The sequence below is a fragment of the Alosa sapidissima genome, chromosome 13 (assembly GCF_018492685.1).
Source record: "Alosa sapidissima isolate fAloSap1 chromosome 13, fAloSap1.pri, whole genome shotgun sequence".
NCBI classification, from domain to species: domain Eukaryota; kingdom Metazoa; phylum Chordata; class Actinopteri; order Clupeiformes; family Clupeidae; genus Alosa; species Alosa sapidissima.
The window spans coordinates 9598357-9620681 of record NC_055969.1 but is presented as its reverse complement, the minus strand read 5'-3'; the positions used below and the strand labels follow the sequence as shown (position 1 = coordinate 9620681).

The following is a 22325-nucleotide window of genomic DNA, read 5'->3' as shown; positions in this document are numbered from 1 at the left end:
CCCTGATCAACAACACACACGTCGTCCACACGCACACACAGCCCCGATCAACAACACACACATCGTCTACACGCACGCACACACACACAGACCCGATCAACAACACACGTCATCCACACACACACACACAGCCCCGATCAACAACACACGTCATCCACACACACACACACACACACACACACACACACACAGCCCCCGATCAACAACACACAGAGGAGAGGAGGAGGAAATGGTGTGACAGAGAACACAGCAGATTAAGAGAGAGAGGGAAAAAGAGAATAACAGAGTGAGAGAGCAGAATAGTAATAAGACTGCATGTTTATTGTTGCTGGTATATTTCGAATTGCAATAGTAAGTATTCTCAAAAGTGTATACGTACATAAAATTACTTGATTTGTGAATGTTGTGATGGCCACATGCAATGCATCATGGGACCTGATATGCTACTTACAGTTTTTTACAACTGTTTACACACGTTCAAAATTCTGTGTCTATTTTTCAAAACTCCACACACAAAACCCACAATTGCTCACACAAAATGCAAAATGCCTCAAATCTCCAGCAAAATGACACAACATTCAAAATGTCGCAAACACATCTTTAAACCAAACATTCGCCTCACATTACAAACACTTTTGTCATAATATGACATTTTGGATACATCATGTACACACTGTTGCTCAAAACCTAACGCTCTTCTGTCTTAGGCTTTCTATATGTATTCATAGGCTTTATATGTATTCATAGGCTTTATGTATTTCCATACAACAATGAAAGTTACCGTATCTACAGAGAGAAGTTGAAATACACAGTAAAAATGCAAGCAATATTGAAACCGAAATTGAAAAAAATCACTACTAAAATCACCAAATAATTTGCTTTTGTGAATACAGTATTTTACAGCCAACAAGAACAAAGCAAAGCAAAATACAATGACCACCAGATGTACATGGAGTTCTGAAAAAGCTGATTTTGCCTATGGAAATGACTGACTATTATCAAATTACTTTGCTTTTTCCAAAGAAAAGTGTGTGTGTGTGTGTGTTTATGTGTGTGTGTGTGTGTGTGTGTGTGTGTGTGTGTGTGTGTCTGTGTGTGTTTGTCTGTATGTCTGTGTGTGTGTGTGTGTGTGTGTGTGGTCTATAGAAAAATGTATTGAGTTAATGGTACATAACTTGGGTAGACACAAAAATATAGTAAAAAAGACAAGTTTTACTGTACATAAAGTCGACTTTTTATTGAACATTCCTTTCAAAGTATCTGCATTGGTTCTGAAATCCTCTAGGGCCAGATTGAAAGGGTCCATACCTACATATAGAGTATCTATTCATAGGCCTATACTAAGGCAATGACTGGATGGTGTTACGTAAAGTAATGAGTGTGTACACATTTGAGGAGAGAGAGTGAAGCACTGGTGATTTAGTGTGGCATTTTGATGGGTTGTGTTTGAAAAATGAAATTAAGTTACTTTCTGTTCGATTTTTGTGTGTTAGGTAGAAAATTGTGTGTGGTGTTTTGGAAAATGTGTTTTAGTAAATTGAAAACTGAGTCAAACACTGAGAATTAGTGTATGGTTTTGCAGATTTGGTGTGGGGTTATGATGTTTGGACATGTTTAGAAAATTGTGTGACAAGCAAGATTTAGTGTGTAAGCAGCTGAAAAAACTGTAAATCTAGTTATTGTTTTGGTCAGTGGTCATTTCAATTTCACACAGGCAGGACCACAATATCTCGGCTCTTCAGGTTAGTGCAAAATGGTGTACTGCATTAAATTCACATGAACTAATTAGAAAATGTACTTTTTAGTGCACAGTGTGTACTTTACTGGCCCAGCGCTTAGCATGTAAGTAGGTCAGATTGGACAAAGGGCTGCGTCGCAAAAGTGACTCAGTCCAGGGGTGCCCAGCAACGTTTACATTCACTTTTAATCAGAGATTGAGAGACAGATTGAAGAGACACTGGCAGAGAGATAGATGGATGGAGTGATGGAGAGAGAGAGAGGAGTAGTGAGTCACCGCCCACTTGCTGGACTTATTACAAAACACCTGTGCTGCACTCAGGGTGGATTAAGTTGCACTCCTGAGGTTGTGGCGAACCGAACGTCTTCCCTTCCCTTCCACAGCCACAGTCATCCCCTTTCAAGAGGACAGCAAATGGCCTCCCTCCTCTTCCTCCCATCTGAAGAGGGTCGCTGTGACACAAGCACCTACGTCACCTACTGTGGGGGGAGGCGCGTTTCGGGCTGTCGTCCTCTCGTCGGGACAGCCCTGTGGATTGTTGTTATTTGTTATTTTGTACTTTGAAAACACACTAAGCCCTGTGACTTGCGATGAAGCGTAGATATCAAATGTGTGGACGTCATTTTTGAACAGGACCCAACGCAAAAGAGAATGTGTAAACTGTGGCATTTATAAACAATGTTTCCATGAAATATGTTTGCTCTTCTTCAGTTTTAATCACTGATCTATAAAGAACACTTTATAGATCAGTGGTTTTAATGTATCCATGTAGATATTTCCCATAATTCCCTAATTATGTCTCAGTATTCTACAGCATCATATGGCTCACAATTATGGGTTTAGTTAATTTCTCTTTTCACAAATGTTTTCTTCAGATTAGGCCTGGTGTGGTTATTATGACCTGTTATAGGCTTTTACATTGCAAAAGGGCAACTAGTCACAAAACAGGAAAATATCTTCAAAATACACATCACATTAGGTGCTCAATAACTCTGTTCAGTGTTTTACAGTACATCAATTCCAAAGAGGTGGTTTTGAAATGCTGCATTTTCAATCCTTGAAATAAGAGTGAAACAGAACATACAATAGTAACCTATAGATGCTGTTCATTTTGAAGTAGTCCTACGCAGTGTAAATCAGTAGCCCAACCTGGCACTGCACTGGCTTTGAGGGTGTTGAGTGACTCAGTGAACAAGGTGCTATAATCGAAATCGAGAGAGAGAGAGAGAGAGAGAGAGAAGTGTTTAGTGTGGTATTGTTTTTCTTTTGGAAAATGACACGCGCGCCTTGATATCATACGAGAGGTCTGAGGCCCGGTTGGCGTTGCGTAACCGAGACGTGTGCGTCACCAGGCACACAGATCACAAGCGTCCACCTCTGTCTGTTCGCTGCCTTTTTTGATTTGTGTTTTATGTCATCGAGAGCCCTTTGAAAACGAGTTTGAGTTTGGGTAGGCTGATGAACGTCACGGAATGACGTTGTAAATGTTGCCATATAATGAAAAGTGCATTTTCCATTAGCTTCTCACATTCTGAAGCGTACGTGCAGCCTATTATAGACTCAGTTAGTCCCAGAGAGAAAGGCAGTTGTGCATCACGGCCTTTATAGCTTGCAGAATTTTTATTTCTGGTAATCAGCGTTCACAGTAAATTAAGCTTTTGTGGTATACTGCTGTTTTATGTGTTTCTCAGGCAGGTCATCATAGGAGGACATATCGTGTTTCCTGTGGTGAAACTCTGAACTCAAGCGTCACCTCGAGTTCTTACTCTGTATTCCGAGAGGCTGCCCCTGGAAGAGACACCTGTTCTTTTCCCCCCTCCACCCCCGCCCCCGGAGCGCAGTCGTGTTCTAGAAGTTTCTGTTTGTGCGTGGGCCCGCCACGGTCACTTCCACTTCCTCCTTGGCTTTCAGGGGCTCCAGGATGTCATGTCCCCTCTCTCTCCCTCTCCTCCTCTTTCCCTTCATCTCTCTCCCCCTCCCTCTCTCTTTCTCTCTCTCTCCACCTCTCACTCTCTCTGCCCCCCCTTCTCTCCCTCCCTCTCCCCACCACACTCTTCCTTCCTCCCTCTCTCTCTCCCTCGCTCTCTTCCTCTCTCTTTCTCTCTCTCCCTCCCTCCCTCCCTCTCTCTCTCCCCCATGTGTCAGCTGTGTAAGTGACTCACAGGGGGGAGATGGGCCCTGGGCACTGGAGCTCTGGCCCCTGAATGCCCCTTTGTACCAGGCAGCCTGCACTCAGCACTCAGCCAGGTGTTTATGGGCACCCCTCTGCCTACGCACCGCATATACCTGTTTTATGGTCCGGCCGGTCGTGGACAGAGCCCTATATCTGACACTTGCGTCATTACTGCTACACCGAGTAGAGAGAGTAGGTACATTGTGTGGCTATTTTTAGCACCAAATGATTTGGCATCAATCAGCAGGAGATATTTACGATATTCTTCCCCCCTGACATCTTTATGATATTCAAGATATTTTATGATATTCCCCTTCCGATATCTTTTTTTCCCAGCGTCTGACCATACTTGTACTATTGATTTTTTTTTATGGGCTTTTGCCATTAGACAAGAAATAGTTCAATCCTAACTGACCATAGAGGTATACATAGCTCATACTGTGAGCAGGAAGGCTCTCGAAAGTGAAGTGGCTGCAATCATGTTGATAAAATGTTTGATGGTGGGGGGTGATCATGTCATAAAATGCGCAGGAGGCTGTTCCGCTTCTCCACATTTAAACACTCATTAGCCAGTGGCTCCGGATGAAAACACCTACACACACACACACACACACACGCGCACACACACACACACACACACACACACACACACACGCACACACACACACACACACACAGCACTAAATGTTACGTTGTTATTAATATCTCCCTACACTGATAACACTCATCTGCTCAGCCAGGCCAAAAAAAACTGAAGAGACTGGACCCAGTCCTGCAGTCCATCAACACTCCCTTCCTGGCAAAGGCAGGCTCATATGAGAGAAAGCCAATATGTCTCTTATTTCCCTCTCTCTCTCTCTCTTTCTCTCTTTCTCTCTTTGTGTGTGTGTGTGTGTGTTTGTGTGTGTGTGTGTGTGTGTGTGTGTGTGTGTGTGTGTGTGTGTGTGTGATATCCTTCCTGTATCCTGAGGGAAGATAGGAGAACATATATATTGGAGAAATGTAACATTCACTCCCTCCCATCTGCACAAATGAGAGAGCAGCAATCCCTGCTCTTCCACAGCTCCACATCCCCTTGATCCACTTCACTAAAAGTAAAGCTACATTTCTTTGTGTGCGGGCTTAGAATGTGCTTTTCTGGGATTCCTCTTCTCTCCTTTCTTTTTCTCCCTCTCTCCCTCTCTCCCTTCCTCTTTCTCTCTCTCTCTCTCTCACACACACACACATACACACACTGCCAGAGACACACAGTGGAGTCACACTTGGCTCAGGGCGTTCACGTGACTCTCTCCCTTTCTGCTGACTCCTCTGCGCTGCGGAGCGCAAGGTCATCAGTGGAAACCTTCCCACTAACAGCCCTTAATGTGACAGCTGTGCTCTGTGCCTCGGCGTCCCTCGCGCGTCCCCGCAGTCGGGCGGGCAGGCAGGCAGTCACGTCTTTACCGGCCTGAGGGGTCATCGCTGCTCTGATACACAAGTCAGATGACGAGATCTGTAATGGCTGTTTCCTCTGTTTTATTCCCCTGCCACTCTCTCTCTCTCTCTCTCTCTCTCTCTCTCTATCTCTCTCTCTCTCTCTCTCTCTCTCTCTCTCTCTGTTCTCTCCCCAGGAATGCTGGGCAGGAGAATTTGCTGTGCAGTTTAGGAAACGGCCCCAGGAACTGTATTGGAATGCAGCTGAACCACGTATTTCTCAAGGTACTGCGGCACTCAAACATAGGTGTGAGTGGGGGTGCACATGCATAACTTAGCCCTGCTGTGTGTGTGTGTGTGTGTGTGTGTGTGTGTGTGTATCCCATTTTGAGTGATAATGAGTGGCTATGTGTGCTCATCTGTGTTAGCATGTGTGCATACATAAGCACTCTTTTACCTGTGCATATGTGTGTGTGTGTGTGTGTGCATGCATGCATGCATGCATCCCTTTTGAGGGTGAATGAGTATACACATACAGTATGTGTGCTCATCTGTGTTTGCAAGTGCATGCATACAAAATACAAATGCATACTGTGTGTGGCTCAAATGTGTGTGTGTGTGTGTGTGTGTATCTGTGCTGTGCTGTGCTGTGCTGTGTGTGAGGTGTCCAGATCGGGCAGGAGACAGGTGTGCTGCTGTGTGCTGTTGTGACAGCCAGAGGCTCCGAGTGGGCGGTCAGACAGACGGGCAGGGCAGGCTGGACGCAGGGTGGGGGTAGAGGGGGGTCTAAGGGTGGAGAAGGGGTGGGGTTGGGATGTGGGGGCACGCTAGGCAATCCGTTTCCGGCGGTGACGGGATCTGGTGACGCTAGCGGGCGGGCGGGCGGGTGAGCAGGTCGAGTTTCCCCCTCCCCCACACGCGCGGCAGCGGCGGCTCTCAGACCGAGTGACCTCATCCTGTCCTATCTGCTCTTATCTGTCATTAGCCGCCGAGCGGAGCGGGAGGCGACGTGACGTGAGGTGACACGACGCCGCCCCCCCCCCTCCTCCCTCCCTCTCTCTGTCCGCTCGCCGGCTTGTCCAGCACGGTGCTGATGGGTTTCTGTGTTTGCCGTGGCGGTGGTTCCGTTTGTGCTGTTTTGTGTGCTGCTAACACAGGATGTGCAGTAATTGTGCTCGGAAAGCAACACCGACGAAGACGACGCTGCTCCAATAACAACAGCTGCTGCTGGAGACACTCCAGCACACAGTACACACTGCCCACTCCCTCTCTCTCTCTCTCTCTCTCTCACACACACACACACACACACACACACACACACACACACACACACACACACACACACCTCTCTCTCTCCCTCCACCTCTCCCTCTATCTATCTACTCTTCACTCTCTCTTTCATTCCCTCCTACAGCTCGCTCTTTGTCTCTCTCTCTCTTTCTTTTTTCCTTTTTCGCTCTCTCTACCCCCTCTCCCTCTCTCCTCTCCCCCTCTCCCCCTGCTCTCGCTCCCCTCTCTTCTCTTTTCCTCTCATCTCTCTCTCTCTCTCTCTTTTTCCCAGCTAGTCCTACTCCAGTCCCACTACATCTGACTGCCTCCTCTGCACCACTGCAGGACTGAAGGAGGCTCTGCCTCTGTGTCTGTCTCTGACGCTACCTGTGATCTAATGGGGATGCAGATCTCCACTTAGATTAATGGACACCCACCCACACACACAGCCCACAGCCCTCTCTGGATCATGACCAGGTGTTCAGCTGGGTCTTTATTCTGCATTTGAAGCATATTACTGATTTTGCTGGAAATGTCTGCACAGAGTCTGATGTCAAAAGCCTAGAAGATAGGTAACGGAGATAACAAACATTACCATCCATATGAGAAAAGTCATGTCACTGTGGGCTTTTTCAAATCTTCTTGGGTGTTTTTATTGTTGGGGAAAAAATTGTCCTCTTGCTGATCTTAACTCTAGGAAAACTCCTTTTAAAGATTGTGTTCGTGTGTGTGTGTGTGTGTGTGTGTGTGTGTGTGTGTGTGTGTGTGTGTGTGTGTGTGTGTGTGTGTGTGTGTGTGTGCGTGCGTGCGTGCGTGCGTGTGTGTGTGTGTGTCTGTGTCTGTGTCTGTGTGTGTGTGTGTGTCCATGTGTGTGTGTGTGTGCGGGCATGTGTTTGTGTGGGGCGAATGACGCACAGAGGCGAGAATGAGTAGAGTGACCTGCTTCTGTCCTGCAGCATCCCTGCAAATACACTCAGAATGCCAGTTCCCTCACACTCCTCTGTGTGTGAGCTCTCTCTCCCAGCATTGTGTGTGTGTGTGTGTGTGTGTGTCTGTGTCTGTGTGTGTAGCTGAAAAATCTACATAAAAAGGAAACGTAACAGGAAACAAATGCTCTGTTCTGAAATCAGGTTAGCGACAATTTGAGACACTTCATTCATACTCAGGTGATTATTTCGCAAATATGTCTTTTCTTCATGGGACCAGAGGGATGCTTATTCACTGCTTATTCTCCACTGTCTGGAAGAGACAAACACCGAGCATGTCTCGCAGATAACCATGGCAACGGTCCGCCGAGAATCTGACTGGGCAGATGAAGTGCTTCTCAACAGAAATGGCTCAGCCCCCTGTCTCCTGCTAGGTATAAGGGAGATGTGTGCTTTCCAATTAATATTTGCATTTTCAGGGCACGGTCAGGACAAGTGTTAGTCATTTCCTTTCCAGCAGAACAGGCCGACACAAGTTTAGAGGCGTCCTATTACCTTTAGGGTATTGATGATACAGATACAATTTCAAACCCATCATCCTCCCCACTACATTCCTGAGAGAGGAAGCTAACTGTTTGGATTGCATAATTAGCTAGAACATCATGATGTATGAGATAAGCTTCCACATCACCATTACCTAAGCATCTGGCATGTTCAGCAGAAACGCCTCAACCCTTCTACTTGCCATCTCCTCAACGGCCCACTTGGCAATTCTTTGGAAATGTTTCAGAAAGCATCTTATCGGTTTCATTTTCATTAAAAACGGGAAGAGCAGTAGCCAGGACGGCTTTCTTCATTCCACTCTTTCATAACAGATGGTGGTCAGTGACTCAACTTTCTTCTCATGGAGACCATTTCACTAGATAAGCCCACGCCTTCATCCGAAATACAGTTTGTCGGTACGCTTCATCAGGAGAAATAAAGATGGTTAGTCAGAGATGACGAATGTGATTATTTTTTTGTGTCCTATAGCACTCTTAAATGGTATCTGACAGTAACATGAGGGCCAAATCCACCACTCCCTCTTCATGAGTTGGAAGTGTTAAAGAGAGTAGCGAGTAGCACTTTAGTGTGGTTGATCTGGAACTGGCCCCTGACCTGGTTTGGGTTGGTGCTGGTGGGCGTCAGGCTCATATCACAGTCCCCTGTTAGGTAACACCAGACTCTGGATTGTATCTGGACCCCACAAGGATCTCCTGTTGGGTGTGTGTGAATGACATTGCAGGAGATGGTTGGGTACATGCGTCCACACAGGGTCCACACACGCAGATGGAGAAGTTGTGTATCGAGGGCGGTCTGGTCGTGTGCTTCTCAGTGACTTAGTCAACATCAGAAATACAAAAGAGTCAATCAGCCCGAGACTATTTATTACTCATCTCGAATGATTCATCAAGAAATATGTAAACTTTGATAGAGTTTCTGCTTTTGAAGTGGTAGGGCTCGGCTCTCTATGCAGGCAGAATTCTAGAGAGAGAGAGAGAGATAGAGTGCTAATGAAATGAATAGCCTCTGTGTGTTCAAAATAGACGAGACTGTCCACTGTCCGGTGACGCAACTTTTTTGAATGTACATTTTTAATGAAATGTCTAAATATCTCCGAGGGGCTTCTCAAACACAGTCGTTGGGTTTCGCCCATAAAAAGATGAATCAGGGTGACCAGAGGGCCGAGCGAAACGTGTATTTGGGTCAGCGCGTCTCTCACACCCCAACAGACTGTGACAGGGAGAGGAAAATGGACAGCGGGCAAAGCCAGAGGCTTCTGCTTCACTTCCGCCGTTATTCTCTCTCTGGGCTGATGGAAATAGGGTGCCGAGGGTTTCCAACATGAGCCTCTAAATAAATGACAGACTTTTTACTCACACACTCACAAGGCAGAGGACCTCATTTCACATGTAGGACAGGGGCTAGAGTTGAGGGATTAAGGATTTTCTTTACTGTAGTATACAGAGGGGTCTGTAAGTGAGTAGAGTAAATGTAGACAGCTAAATGTCCAATTTCACATCTAGATAATACAGTAATAAAACTTCTTTAAGTTAAGTACAACAGACCACCTATTTTTTAATGACAGCTCATTCTAAAGTCTTTCTATAGGGAACTATATGTCATGTGAATTAAACACAGGTGCTCTGTTGTCTAATTTGGGAATCGGAAGAATACACAACCTGAATTCCGAAAAAGTCGAGACACATCGTAAAATGTGAATAAAAAAGAATGCTTTGATTTACAAATCATGTCAACCTTATATTTAATTGAGAATAGTTAAAAGACAACATATCAACTGTTGAAGGAGAGAAATGTTGTATTTTGGAAAAAATATGGATGCCAGCAACACGTCTCAAAAAAGTTGGGACGAACATTTTCGTCGTAGCGGTATAGTATATGGTCGTAGCGCTGGCCTATTGCATGCGAGGTGAATGGCTCGATTCCAGACTATACATTTCAATGATATAGGATGGCCCGCCAGGCTAGCCCGATATAGGATTTCAGCTGCTCAACAGTCTGGGGTCTTCTTAATCATGTTTTTCCATGATGCACCCAATTTGACAGGTCTGGACTGCAGACATTTTAGCACCTGGACTATTCCTCTATGGAGAAATACTGTTTAAATATGGGCAGAATTCATTTTGGCCTTGTTTTCCTGAAATATTCAAGATCTTCTCTGAAAAGATTGTCTGGATGACAGTAGGCCTATATGTTGCTCAAAACCTGTGTAGGCCTACATCATACAACATTGATTGTACCCTGCCAGATCTGCAAAATGCCCATGCCATAGGCACTGATGCACCTCTACACCATCATGGATGCTGTGTTTTGAACTGAGCACTATAACAAGTTGTATATGTTGGATAGTTGAATAGTCCCTCTGCTCTTTAGCCCAGAGTGGTCCCTGATTTCCAAAAAATAATTGCACATTTTGATTGGTCTAATGCTGTGATCCCGTAGTCCATGCTGATGGCTTGTCCTAGCGTTCATGGGCATCAGAAAATTGTCACACATTCCGACGGCAAAACACATGAACACTCGCTGTGGGAAAAACAAAGTAATCTCGAGTAATCTCTTGTCATTCCCAGGTGCCATGAATGCACCATGTGACAACCTGTAACTTGTGAAATGACGTCACTTCCCCCTAAGAAGTGTTCCGGTTTATGTTATTGCATTAATGTTAATCACAACACAATGAATCAAAGACCAATCAATCACCAGTATTCACCACGAGTAACATAGCGTTGTCCAGCGTTTGTTGGTTTAGCGCTTAATGTGTACGAGTAATTTAAATGGACATTCACATTTGTTAAGCAGTAAAAAGAAGAGTAAAATAGCACAGCTACTTAACACAAGTACAGGGCGCAGCCATCTTTGTTTTCAAGTCGTAAGAACTCTTAGCCGAACTTGGGGGTCCTCTGGCTTGGACTAGATTGCTTCTCGTCAGACGACTTGAAATGGGCGTGTCGTTGCGTAATTTTGCGTAACTTCCGGGTATTGGACAACTTACTACTGGTAAGATGAGTACGATGGACAATGGGATCACAGGATAACCACAGGGCCTTCTTTCACTTTACCTCAGTCCATTTTAAATGAGCTCAGACTCAGATAAGATGGTAGCATTTCTGTATCATGTCTAAATATTTTGTTTTCTCTGCATGGTTAAATTTACACTAGCATTTGTGAATGGAGCATGCTCATAGACAATGGTTATCAGAAGTTTTCCTGAGCCCATACATTGATTTTCTTTACAGAAAAAAAGGTCTGGTTTAATGCAGTGTCATCCAAGAGCCATTGTTTTTCAGCTCTATCCCTTGTTTTAAAGATTTCTCTGGATTCTCTGAATATTTTAATGATATTACGTACTGATGATGAAATCCTCAAATCCTTTGCATGTTAAGAATATTATTCTTACATTGTTTCATCATTTGCCCGCACAGGTTTACACAGGGTGATGAATACCTCCACATCTTTGCTCAGTCTCTCTGGAAATTATCCCCATTCATGGTTCCAGTTCACTTCATTAATTGTGAAATTTTTTTCCTTTGGTCTTACTCATTTCACAACTTTTCCAGTCTTTTCTTGACTCCGTACAAACTTTTTTTAATCGTGTTGCTGGCATCAAATTCAAAATCTATTTATATTTCCCATGAAATAGTCAAGTTTCTCTCATTCAACAGTTCATATGTGTCTTTGAACTATTCTCAATTAAATATAGAGTTTGCATGATTTGTTAATGATAGTATTCTTTTTTTTTATCACATTTTACAATGTGTCCCAACTTTTTCGGAATTCCAGTTGTATGATCTTATAGCATCTACAGCATAATATCATATAAAGATGGACCATTAAATCCCATACAGAGTATTATTAGAAACCAGGAAGTGAACAAATCCCTCTAGCAACTAAAAGACACAAAACCAAGACACCAGAAACACAAGACAAAAATCCCAAACCGTGACAATTATAAGGGTATGAATGTGTATCTGACTACTGAGTATATACGTTGTGCTGCATTGTGAGATTGAGAGGTTTGTGATGTTTGTGTTGCATGTAGCCTATAGTGTGTAGTGGTGTGAGATGGAGATATCTGTGAATGCTGTGTGAACGTCAGATTATTAATAAATCTCTGACTGTGGAGTTTATCTGTGTGTACATTGTATAGCCTTGTGAGATTGAGATATCTGTGATGGCTGTGTTACATCTGTAGTGTATAGCTGTGTAAGATTGAACCGTCTCTAACTGCTGTGGCCCGTGTGTAGCGCGTAGCGTTGTGCGATTGAGACGTCTGGTCGGTGGTGCGGCATGGTGTTTTGGCTGCTGGCGGATGTCGGGGTGTCTGGGGGCAGTGGGCCGCCCGCTGGGGGAGACAGCTGCCATGGCGGGGGGTGCCCCCTTGAAAATATCACCACCCAGTGGGGAACCCCAGGCCAAGCGGGGAGACCATAAGAGATAAGGTCACAGCAAGAGACTGTGGCCTGCATGTAATAGCAGCAGCATAACATGATAATAATTAGAATAAAATACAATAATATATCAATAGTACATACATACATATGTGTATGTATATGTGTATGTGTATATATATATATATATATATATATATATATATATAATATACTGTGATGATGGATTTTTTATGTGATTATACATGATCCATATGATTGAATGTTTTTTTAGACTGAGCATGACTGAATTCAAAATGCCCTGGATTAGTACTTGTTATGTCCTCATGTCTGTGACTGGCATACTTAAAAGAGTTTCAGTTTCAGTATGAGTTCTTTGTATGGGTGAGTCACTAATGACTACAATGTATTTTCCCATGTCTGTTTTCTTTCAATTTCACTCTATTTCTACTACTATTTTTTTTGCGAGATTGTATCCTCTCATTCACTAGAATACTTTTTGTTTCGATGATGAATAACATTTGGAATTTCCAAAACTCTCTGAATAGGGTTGTGTATGTATTTTGTGCATAGTTTTATTGGGGATGTGGACAGTCAACTTGTGTCAATCTATTTTTCCTGGCTCTCGATGCAGCTCTGTGTTTAGTATGTCAGGCCTCCTGAGGAGCAGCACATGCAAGTCTCCTGCAGGGACGTCCCTGACCTTGTGTGTGTGTGTGTGTGTGTGTGTGTGTGTGTGTGTGTGTGTGTGTGTGTATGTGTACGCATTTATTAGTGTGTGTGTTGGTGTCTGTGTGTGTCTGTGTGTGTATATGTGTGGGGGTGTTTGTGTGTGTGTGTTTGTATTTGTGCACATGTTTATTTATGTGTGTGTGGGTGTGTGTATGTGTGTGTGCCTGTGCATGTGTGTATGTGTTTCTGCACGTGTTTATTTGTGTGTCTGTGTCTGTGTGTCCATCCTATCCAGGCCGTGTGTGGCTATATGCTGCAGCACTACGGGTGGGCTCTGAGCCCCTCCGACCAGAGCCTGCAGTACAAATGGCTGCCTGTCAGCAGACCAGCGGAGCTGCCCATGGTCATCTTCACCCCGCTCCACGACCAAGCCTCACCTCAGTCCCACGGCAACACACAGGACATACACACACACACATGCCCTCACGCCGAAGCAAGGAAAGGCACTTCAGACTGACGAGTAGACAGGTGGGAGTTTTCATAGGACAAAAAGCACTCTAGTATATTCATTGTAGTGCAATATGGCTAAATTATTTTTTTTAGTGGGTATGTTTGGGTGGAGGGGGACGGACCCTGCAGCATTTATATTCTATGGGAACCCCTCCCCCAACCCCCATTCTAAAGAGGATTTGTTTTACTTACACTATCTGGCATTGGAAAGAGACACTATGAATACACCAGTTCCCTGTTGCCTTGAAAGTAGGAGACAAAATACAAATAGACGCACAAAAATATGGCTGCTAGGTACAATGAGATGAAACTCCAGCAAAATGCAGTCTCTGCCTCCCATTGTCTTTCCTTCAAATGAGTTCCCTTGCTGGCCTCGTCTTTTGCCCTACATGCTGTCTGCGCAGTCAAAGCCCTTTATGGACCAAGATCCTCAGTCATTTCCATTTGTCTCGGTTGTGCTGTGTATGATTTGCTCAATACAATAAGAACCATTTTGGTTCAAGACCATCTGTGAATGTTCGGCATCTGTGGTCTTAGTTGTTTCAAATGGGGTTTTTTTTGTCATTGAGGAAAGCCGCATGAAACAGCTACAGAGGAGAGGGTGTGATATAGACATCAAGGAGTACCCTCTGAGTTTCCCTCTTTGCCTACTGCTCCCTCCCTCCCTCTTCTCTCTCTCTCTCTCTCTATCTCTCCCTCCCTCCCTCTGTCTCTCACTCTGTCTCTTTCTTTCTCTCTTTCTCTCTCCCTCTCTCTGCTTGTGCCTTCTCCTGCTCTCTCTTGCTCTCTCTCTCTCTGTCTCTGTCTCTCGCTCTCTCTCTTGCTCTCTCTCTCTGTCTCTGTCTCTCTCGCTCTCTCTCTCTCTCCCGCTTAGCAACCACATAACTGCTTAGCAACGGCTGCTCCTAGTACATCGCCGGGGTTTTTGTTGTGGTGGGTTGTTGTCATGCGATTCTCATCCCTCCCCTGCCAGTGATGCCCCTGCCTCCGAGTCAGCCCCGACCACTCGGACTTAAAGGCTCAAGCACCACACAGAAATCAGGTCCAAAGCATTCAATTAGATGGGCCAACAATGCTGTGTGAAAAAATTTGCTCATTATTGAAGCTATTTATACAGATATGTTTATAAATCCTGTACTGTATATTTATATATTTGATCTTGTACTGTACAAGCGTCATAAAATGAACACTGTGAGACCTCATAAAGGAACTACATGAACATTGACCTCTGTGTCTTTTTCCACTTAAGAATGATATATTATCACTGCATATTATGTGTATCAAAGTGTGTGTGTCTGTTGAGGCCAGATGAGGTTATTAGATATGGAATATTTTGTTGCAGGAAATTTAGCTCATATTGTTTCTTTCACATCCAATGACATGCTGAACTGTGAGTCTACCTTTGCAAAATAATGTCACTGCATTTCCTTGTAAAACAGATCAGAGAAATATTTGTATTGTAACAAACCATTGTCTGACAAATGGTGAATGGCTAAATGGTATTTTATTTATTGTTGCAGGCACCACACTCTTTCTGCTTCATCATTTCCCTCACACATAAACACACACACAGCAACTGCATACCTCTGACATCCTCAGCACAGTGAAGGTCTTAAAAAGAATGGCTTGTGTGTGTGTGTGTGTGTGTGTGTGTGTGTGTGTGTGTGTGTGACTAATGCGTGACTCATAGCCTAGCTGCTGCTGTTTTCCTCCATTTCTTTATTTTATTTATTTTTTGTTTTAGTTCTTCCCACAAGCCGCACACCTTCTTATACACTCTACATTTCACACTCCTCTCACACACACACACACGCACACACACAATCTCTCTCTCTCTCTCTCTCTCCCTCTCTCTCTCTCTCACTCACTCTCACATACACACACACACACACACACAGTCCATTCTTGCACACAGAACACCATTTTCGAGTTCTCACACGGCACTGCAAAGTCGGCCTTGTTGATTAGCCTCGCTGTGCCTAACAATGGATCCATCCTCTCCCCTTACAGCTGAGTCACCTGCGACACATCAGCAGCACATGGACGCATCTGCTAAGTGTGCTAGCACTGCACTGCACACTGCCCCCTCCCCCCCCCCCAGTACATAGAGGAGCCGTAGAGAGGCAGAGGGCAGGGGAGAGGAGAGGAGATAGTGGCCAGCAGCAATCTCCTGGCTGCACATGTGGCTTAATGGGCTATTTGTCTGGACAGGAAGAGGGCTTTATGGTATCCGGCTTCCTGCTCTGACCCTAAAGCCTCCGGTGCGAGGAGTGCCGGCCAGGAAGCGTCCGCTGCCCACTGCTTTTGTTTGGGCTTTTCAGCGTGTGCGTGACTGTGTGTGTGTGTATCTGTGTTTGTGCTTGTGTTTGTGTGTGGTGTGTGTGTGTGTGTGTATGTGCATGCATGCATGTTGATGGTGCTACCATGCTTCCCTCCTCTCTTTCTCTGTTTTTTTTCTTTCATTCACTATCCTAATGTTTCTATCTATCTATCATCCCTCTCTGCATTCCCTCCTTCATATCCCATCTCATATTCCTCCCTCTTTCCATTCACCCAGTTTCTCTCTCTCTCTTTAGCAAACCCTTTCTTTCTTTCCCTATTTCCTATCCTTTACCTTTCCCTACCTCTGGCTCCCTCTCTTTTCGTCCTCTCTCTGCCAGTGTGTGATACTGACAGGACAGATATATCCACAAAAGAGGGGACCCCACCCTTCTTTGATTGTGGTCTCTGATTAGAGTGTCTACGGTATCAGCAATCCCCCCTCCAACTCCCAACCTCCACCTACTACAGACCCCCCCTCCACCTACTATGATCAACCCCCAAGACACACACACACACACATTCACACATATACACACACACACACACATACACACACACACACACACCCCTTTGCTCCCACACAGAATGTCCCAGGCTGTGTGATTCATATGCTAATAACCCCCAAAGGAAGAGCCCAGAGGATGGAGCCGAGGGGAGGCAGGAACTGGATCCCCGAACAGGCCGATAATTGCTGATAATTGCCCTGCTTTTGTCCCCCGGCCTCCCACGGGACCTACCTAACATGACACACCTTGTAGTCAAATAACAGACTGCAGACGTCTTAAGATGGTCCTAAGTGCTCTGATGAGTGACCACACCTGACGTCTTCCTTTTGTTGTTTGTTTGTTTTTTAGTTTTGTTTTGTTGTGTGTGTGTGTGTGTGTGGGGCATGTGTGTCGTCATTGTTTCCGAACGGACTTGATGTGTGATCTTTATCTTGAGCATCTGTGCTTGCTGTAGTCCAGACGTGCTCTCTAATGAGGCTTAGTTCATTTCAGCTGGCTAATGACCCCACAGACTAAACGTGAATATGCAACACAAAAGCGACCCACTATACTTTTAATTTGGTAATGTAACAACATCATTATTGACCCACTATCTTAAAGTTAATCTTGCATCCTCTAATAGGAGTCTTCGCATTTCACCACATGTTACCTTAATGGCACATGGAAGATTTGCACAGGAATCATTATTTGTAGCTGGTCGATGGTGGTGGTGGGGGGGGGTGCACATGACTCTACTGTCTCCTACAGTGAGTGTTTGTGGTACTTAATAAAGGAGCTATCGTATTAGGGTACACCGGAAAGCTTCTCGGCGGCGGAGGGAGTCAAGGCCAGCTCGTGTAGCAGGAAGCCAGCACGGCCCCCCAGGGTCAGGTCAACTCCATTATCAGCCAATGGATTGGCTTCCTCTGCAGCCTGAGGACTTGATAATAATGTTAGCGTGCCTCGCTGAAACACAACGCTGACTCCAGTTATGAGACCTCATCTGGTAGGGATTGTGTTGATCTCTCTTTCTCTCTCACTCATTCTTTTTCTCCCTCTCTTCCTCTCTCTTTTCCCTAATCTCTCTCTCTCTCTCTCTCTCTCTCTCCTGTTCCAGAATCAGAATTCAGAACCTCTTCCCTCCTTCACTGGCCTTAACTACAAGTTTATAAAGTGTTACTGGCCCCAGTTCACCACATAATCTCAGTATATGTCTCCTCACCTCAGAGCAAAATGCATTTTTTTATATTACAGGAGTTAAATGGATTGGACTTAATATTGCTAAATTTAATATCCTGGGGTACCACATTAGATGGTTTAGCTGGATCTGTGGAATAGGATCATCTTAAGAGGAGAGTGTCTCAAGTTCAGTCATGCATTGTGCCACTGCAAAGATCCAGCCTTGTTATCCAAGCATCACCGTGGTCCCTCCTCAGTCAATTTTAACACATAATTATGTAATTTTGTTAGTGTAGTTTATGTAATAGAAACCCAGCGTAGAATAGATAACACAATTTCTTAGCACGAATGCTCCGTAGAAATTACACGCAACCGTATACTGTGTAGCCTATCCAAAATGTGCTGGGCTGAATGCGTGTTGTCAGAAGAGTCACTATAAATAGATGACTAACCTGAAACTGGGCATTTTTCAGATGCGGCCCAGTGAGCGCAGGGGCTAATTCAGGGTTTGTTTTTGGTGGCGCTGCCACATCCCATCTCCTGCAGCTGTGGGCCAGTGATGGAGTGGATCATTAGGACGTAAGTGAAGCCCATGCAAAACAGGCAGGCCAGACGCACAAACCACCACAAACATTTACGCCGCCGTGACCATCAGCGCTTCAGAAAGAAGAACGATTCAGTCTTTCGGAAAGAAAAGTCCCTCTTATCTTGCTCTCACTCTCTGCCCCCCCCCCCCCCCCCCAACACACACACACAACTCTATCCTCTATCTCTTACTCTCTCTCTTTCCCTCCTCTGTTTGTCTCTGTGGACAGCATTCCACACCAAGGTGCCATGAACGTCTCTTTAATTGTGTCATTTTTCATCCTGAGAGCGGCCCTTTTCTCTGCTGTCTCCTCCATCAGCGCGGGCCATTAATTAAAGAACTAACACTTCCCCCTGGTCTCCAGACGTGCAGCAGGCAATCCACCGTCTCGCCTTTCTCGTTTAGATAACACATCTGCTAGCACAGCCGTTTTATCACAAGTGCAATAAGCATCCATATGTTTTGCCACCGCTCCGAAGCCGCCTGTTTAATCAGTGACTCCAAAGTTCCCATCATCCTTTTCTTTACTTAGTAATTTGAGCACGCACTAAAACATAGACATGTTTGCCAGACAATTCTACACATCCCATATCCCAGTGATTTGGTAAACGATAGAGATATTGTTCTGTTATCTCAGAAGATAAGGGAGAGAGTGGGGAAAGTGGTCTGCTGGAGGACAACCATGATGAACAGTTAATGTAGTCAGTTTGACAGTCTATTAGATACTTTATCATTCAGGACTGTTAGAAGTCAGAGCAGGAGCAGAAAGTGTTTCTGGTCACACATGTACTTGGGGTTAAAGTTAAGTTCTGCGTAAGCAGTGTGTCATAAAACACTTACATGGGTGTTATATTATTTACATGTAACTACACTGTAATAAGAATATTAAAGATAAATTGCAGAATTCTTCATGGATGACAAGTAGGGCTGGAATAGGGGGGTAACAGTGAGACTGCCTCAGGCTAATCCACCAGGGGTCCCTGTGAGTTTCATGCAGTAAAATGTGTCAGTGTGGGCTTTTATGGCAGGCTGAATGGCCTCTCTTTGACAACAGGATCACTACTGGAATCTGTGTAACTCTCCGAATGTTTGTAATTCATTGGGGTATTTGGTTCTTGTTGTTGCTTTTGAGAATGGAATTTATTGAGTAAAATAAACAGCAAAACATCATTAGTCCTTTAGAATGCCATGTCAATCAAATAGCAAAAAACAAACTTTTTTTTGCGGAATGACACGTGTCCGCCTTTTTAATCTAAAATCCACTATTTTTTTAAGGCAAAGATTAACACACCGAGTGGCACTGGCTGGTGCTTCAGGTGCTGTAATCCAATCCAGCGCGTGAGCAGATCAGTCTCTGCCGTGGTTCATAACAGGATTTCTCTTCTGCTGTAACGCATCGACACGTGCTGTTAAATATTTCACCCAAGGTAACTCTTGGTCTTGGAATCCACCCATAGACGCCAACGTCAAGGACAAACCCATCTCAACCAAAAGATACAAAGTGTTCTCAAGAAGGCCAAGGCATTTCGCAAAGTCAAGGTCACAGGCACATTTCTAATGCAAAATCCTGTTCAAATGGGTAGCCTACGGATTCACTTTGCTATAGACTAGCTACAGTTTAACACTCAAAAGCTTTAAACAATTAACTGCACAAACGACTACTGTGCGAATGTCAGTGTTGGGCCAGGTTATCTGAGAACAATGCTCTGTTACGATGTTTGACAGACAGGCATGCTGGTTGTTGTCTTAAGCTGCCGAGAACTGCAGTGCCAGGCCTGTTCTTAGAAAGCCGACACAGTCAGATGAGTGGGGCCGCGTGTGTCTGGTTGACAACAGTGGAAAGTATGCCCGGTCACAAACGTCCGCGCCACAAAACCAGGGCTCTGACCTTTGGACTGAGTCGGAGAGGCGAGGAAAAAAGATAAGCCCTTTTCGTGTGGTCTGCATTGGGTAAGAGGGTCTGAGACAGACTCAACAAAGGGGAACTTGTTGTTTGGGGCAGCCTTGGTTTTTATTATCATTTTAGATTAAGTTAACGTGTCTGATGACATTTCATACGAAGTAGCTGATGCAATTTTTCAATGAAACAGCTTGTATGCTGCTCAATTTAAACTTGGTAGTCCTTTGAAATTAATTATGTAATAGCATGATGTGTTATCAAATAATATTAAAATAAAATGTTCTCCTTTGCTATAGCCTATGGCAAGGATAAAATTCAGAAAATTGTTAATTCAGAGTCAAATGGGAACCTTCATGGATACATTTGGTCCATTGCTTTTTACCGGATAAAAGCACATACCACATCGTCATTTCTCTTAGCACACTTTAAACACAGCCATATGAACCATATGAATTCTGAAATACAGCAAACAGACACATGAAAGTTCAAGGGCAACAACCACATCCTACTTATTTCTGTAACCGGATGCAGTTACTAATGTTATTCTCAGTAGCCCAAATGTAACTTTGCATGTCTGCATGCTTCAACTTCCCAGAAGTGGCTACATTCATTAGATATGCCTCTGTGTTGTTAAAAAAAGAAAAACAGACATTCTTATAAACTGTGAAGTTTCATCAAAGCGGTAATTCATCACAGCCATGGTTTTACACATTTGTGAAGTTTAACGTTATGAAACAATGACTTTTCAAAGTATGTCACTCCCACCACACATCAGGGGTTGTTCTGCTATTTTACAGCAAGATTACCGCTCATTCCAGCAAGATTACTATAAGAACATTATATTGCAAACCATGCTAATCTTTCCGACAGGCTTGCAGACTCATGATAGGGTAATTCCACTCTGTTTTAAATGTCAAGGTTCAAGATTGACTACCTACTATCAAAATATTTTCATTCATTATCCTTATTTTTATAAGGCAACAATGAGCAATAAATGGATTGCAGGTTTCACCTATGTGTTGTAGTTTTTTAGTTACACACAGAAAAAAGATTTTATGTTCTTGGTGATACTGGTTGACTACCAACAGCAGTCAAATCTCTCACTGTCACATGCAAGAACTCATACCCAATAATCTAACCTTAGTTATAACAACAAACAACAATGATAAGATTCTAATCGATACTCAACAACAAAAACAACAACAGAAACAACATCAATAGCAGCAGACGCAGTAGCAGCAACATAGATAGATAGATAGATAGATACTTTATTGATCCCCAGGGGAAATTCAAGGTCTCAGCAGCATACAGACAACACAAACACATTCTTTAACAGCAGAAAGAGTAATTAAAGTATATAATATAAAAACACAACGAAGCAATAAGGACAGTAGAAGATAAAGAATATGCTAAATATACTAAAATACAAATTATACTAACTAACACTTAAATACAATACATAAAAATATACTAAAATACAAATTACAAAAATACAAATTATACTAACTTAATCTAACACTTAATCTAAATCAATTCTAAAAACAGTATCCACATAGTGGGGATTAATCAATCAGAGGCGCTTGCAATGACTGAGGCAGGGACTGAGCCTGTGATTCTCTGTGCATCATCAACATCAACAACAACTCAAAACAACAAAGACACCTTTGTGAGTATTTAACTGGGGTCAAGAGGTCACCTTCCTTCGCCAGGCTTTTGTTGAATTAGGTCCATGACACCTCCAGAAAAGTGATGACTGGCATCCCAGATGCACCCCCCTCCATACTTACAGGCACACTATGCAGGTTTTTTAGCTTAATATGCACGTTTTTTCGCTTAATTTACCTTCATTTAACAGCTTCAGAGTCATTGGAATGGTTATATGACTTTTTTCGGGTTGAATGGTGGCCGTCTCGCTTCCCCTAGCGCCTGTGAGCGGAAAAACCACCCTTGCAACTGTGGGCTGGCGGGCCGACGGCCTCAGTGTCGGGATGTATAACGAGTGTAACGAATTGCTTTACTGCATTCAAATACACATACACACCAGGCACCGGCTGGCGTGTATGTGTGACAAAGCTAGCTTTCATGACAAAGCTAGCGAAAAAGAAGCAAAAACCGAGAAAACAGTAAGGAAATTGGCAATACTGCATAGTTTACCTTTAAGATGGGTAAGGACCCATGTCAACACCAAAGGCAAAAACAAATA

General features: G+C 44.0%; 1 protein-coding gene across 1 annotated transcript in view; it reads left to right on the top strand.

Annotated features, from left to right (window-relative positions):
- Nucleotides 1-14389, top strand: part of LOC121680752 (putative cytochrome P450 120) — a 46420-nt gene extending 32031 nt beyond the window's left edge. The window contains exons 10-11 of the mRNA XM_042060284.1: nt 5522-5609; nt 13436-14389. Of these exons, the coding sequence (XP_041916218.1) occupies nt 5522-5609; nt 13436-13657 (310 nt within the window). The 3' untranslated portion in view covers nt 13658-14389. The remainder of the gene's footprint in view (nt 1-5521; nt 5610-13435) is intronic.
- The last annotated feature ends 7936 nt before the right edge of the window (nt 14390-22325 follow it).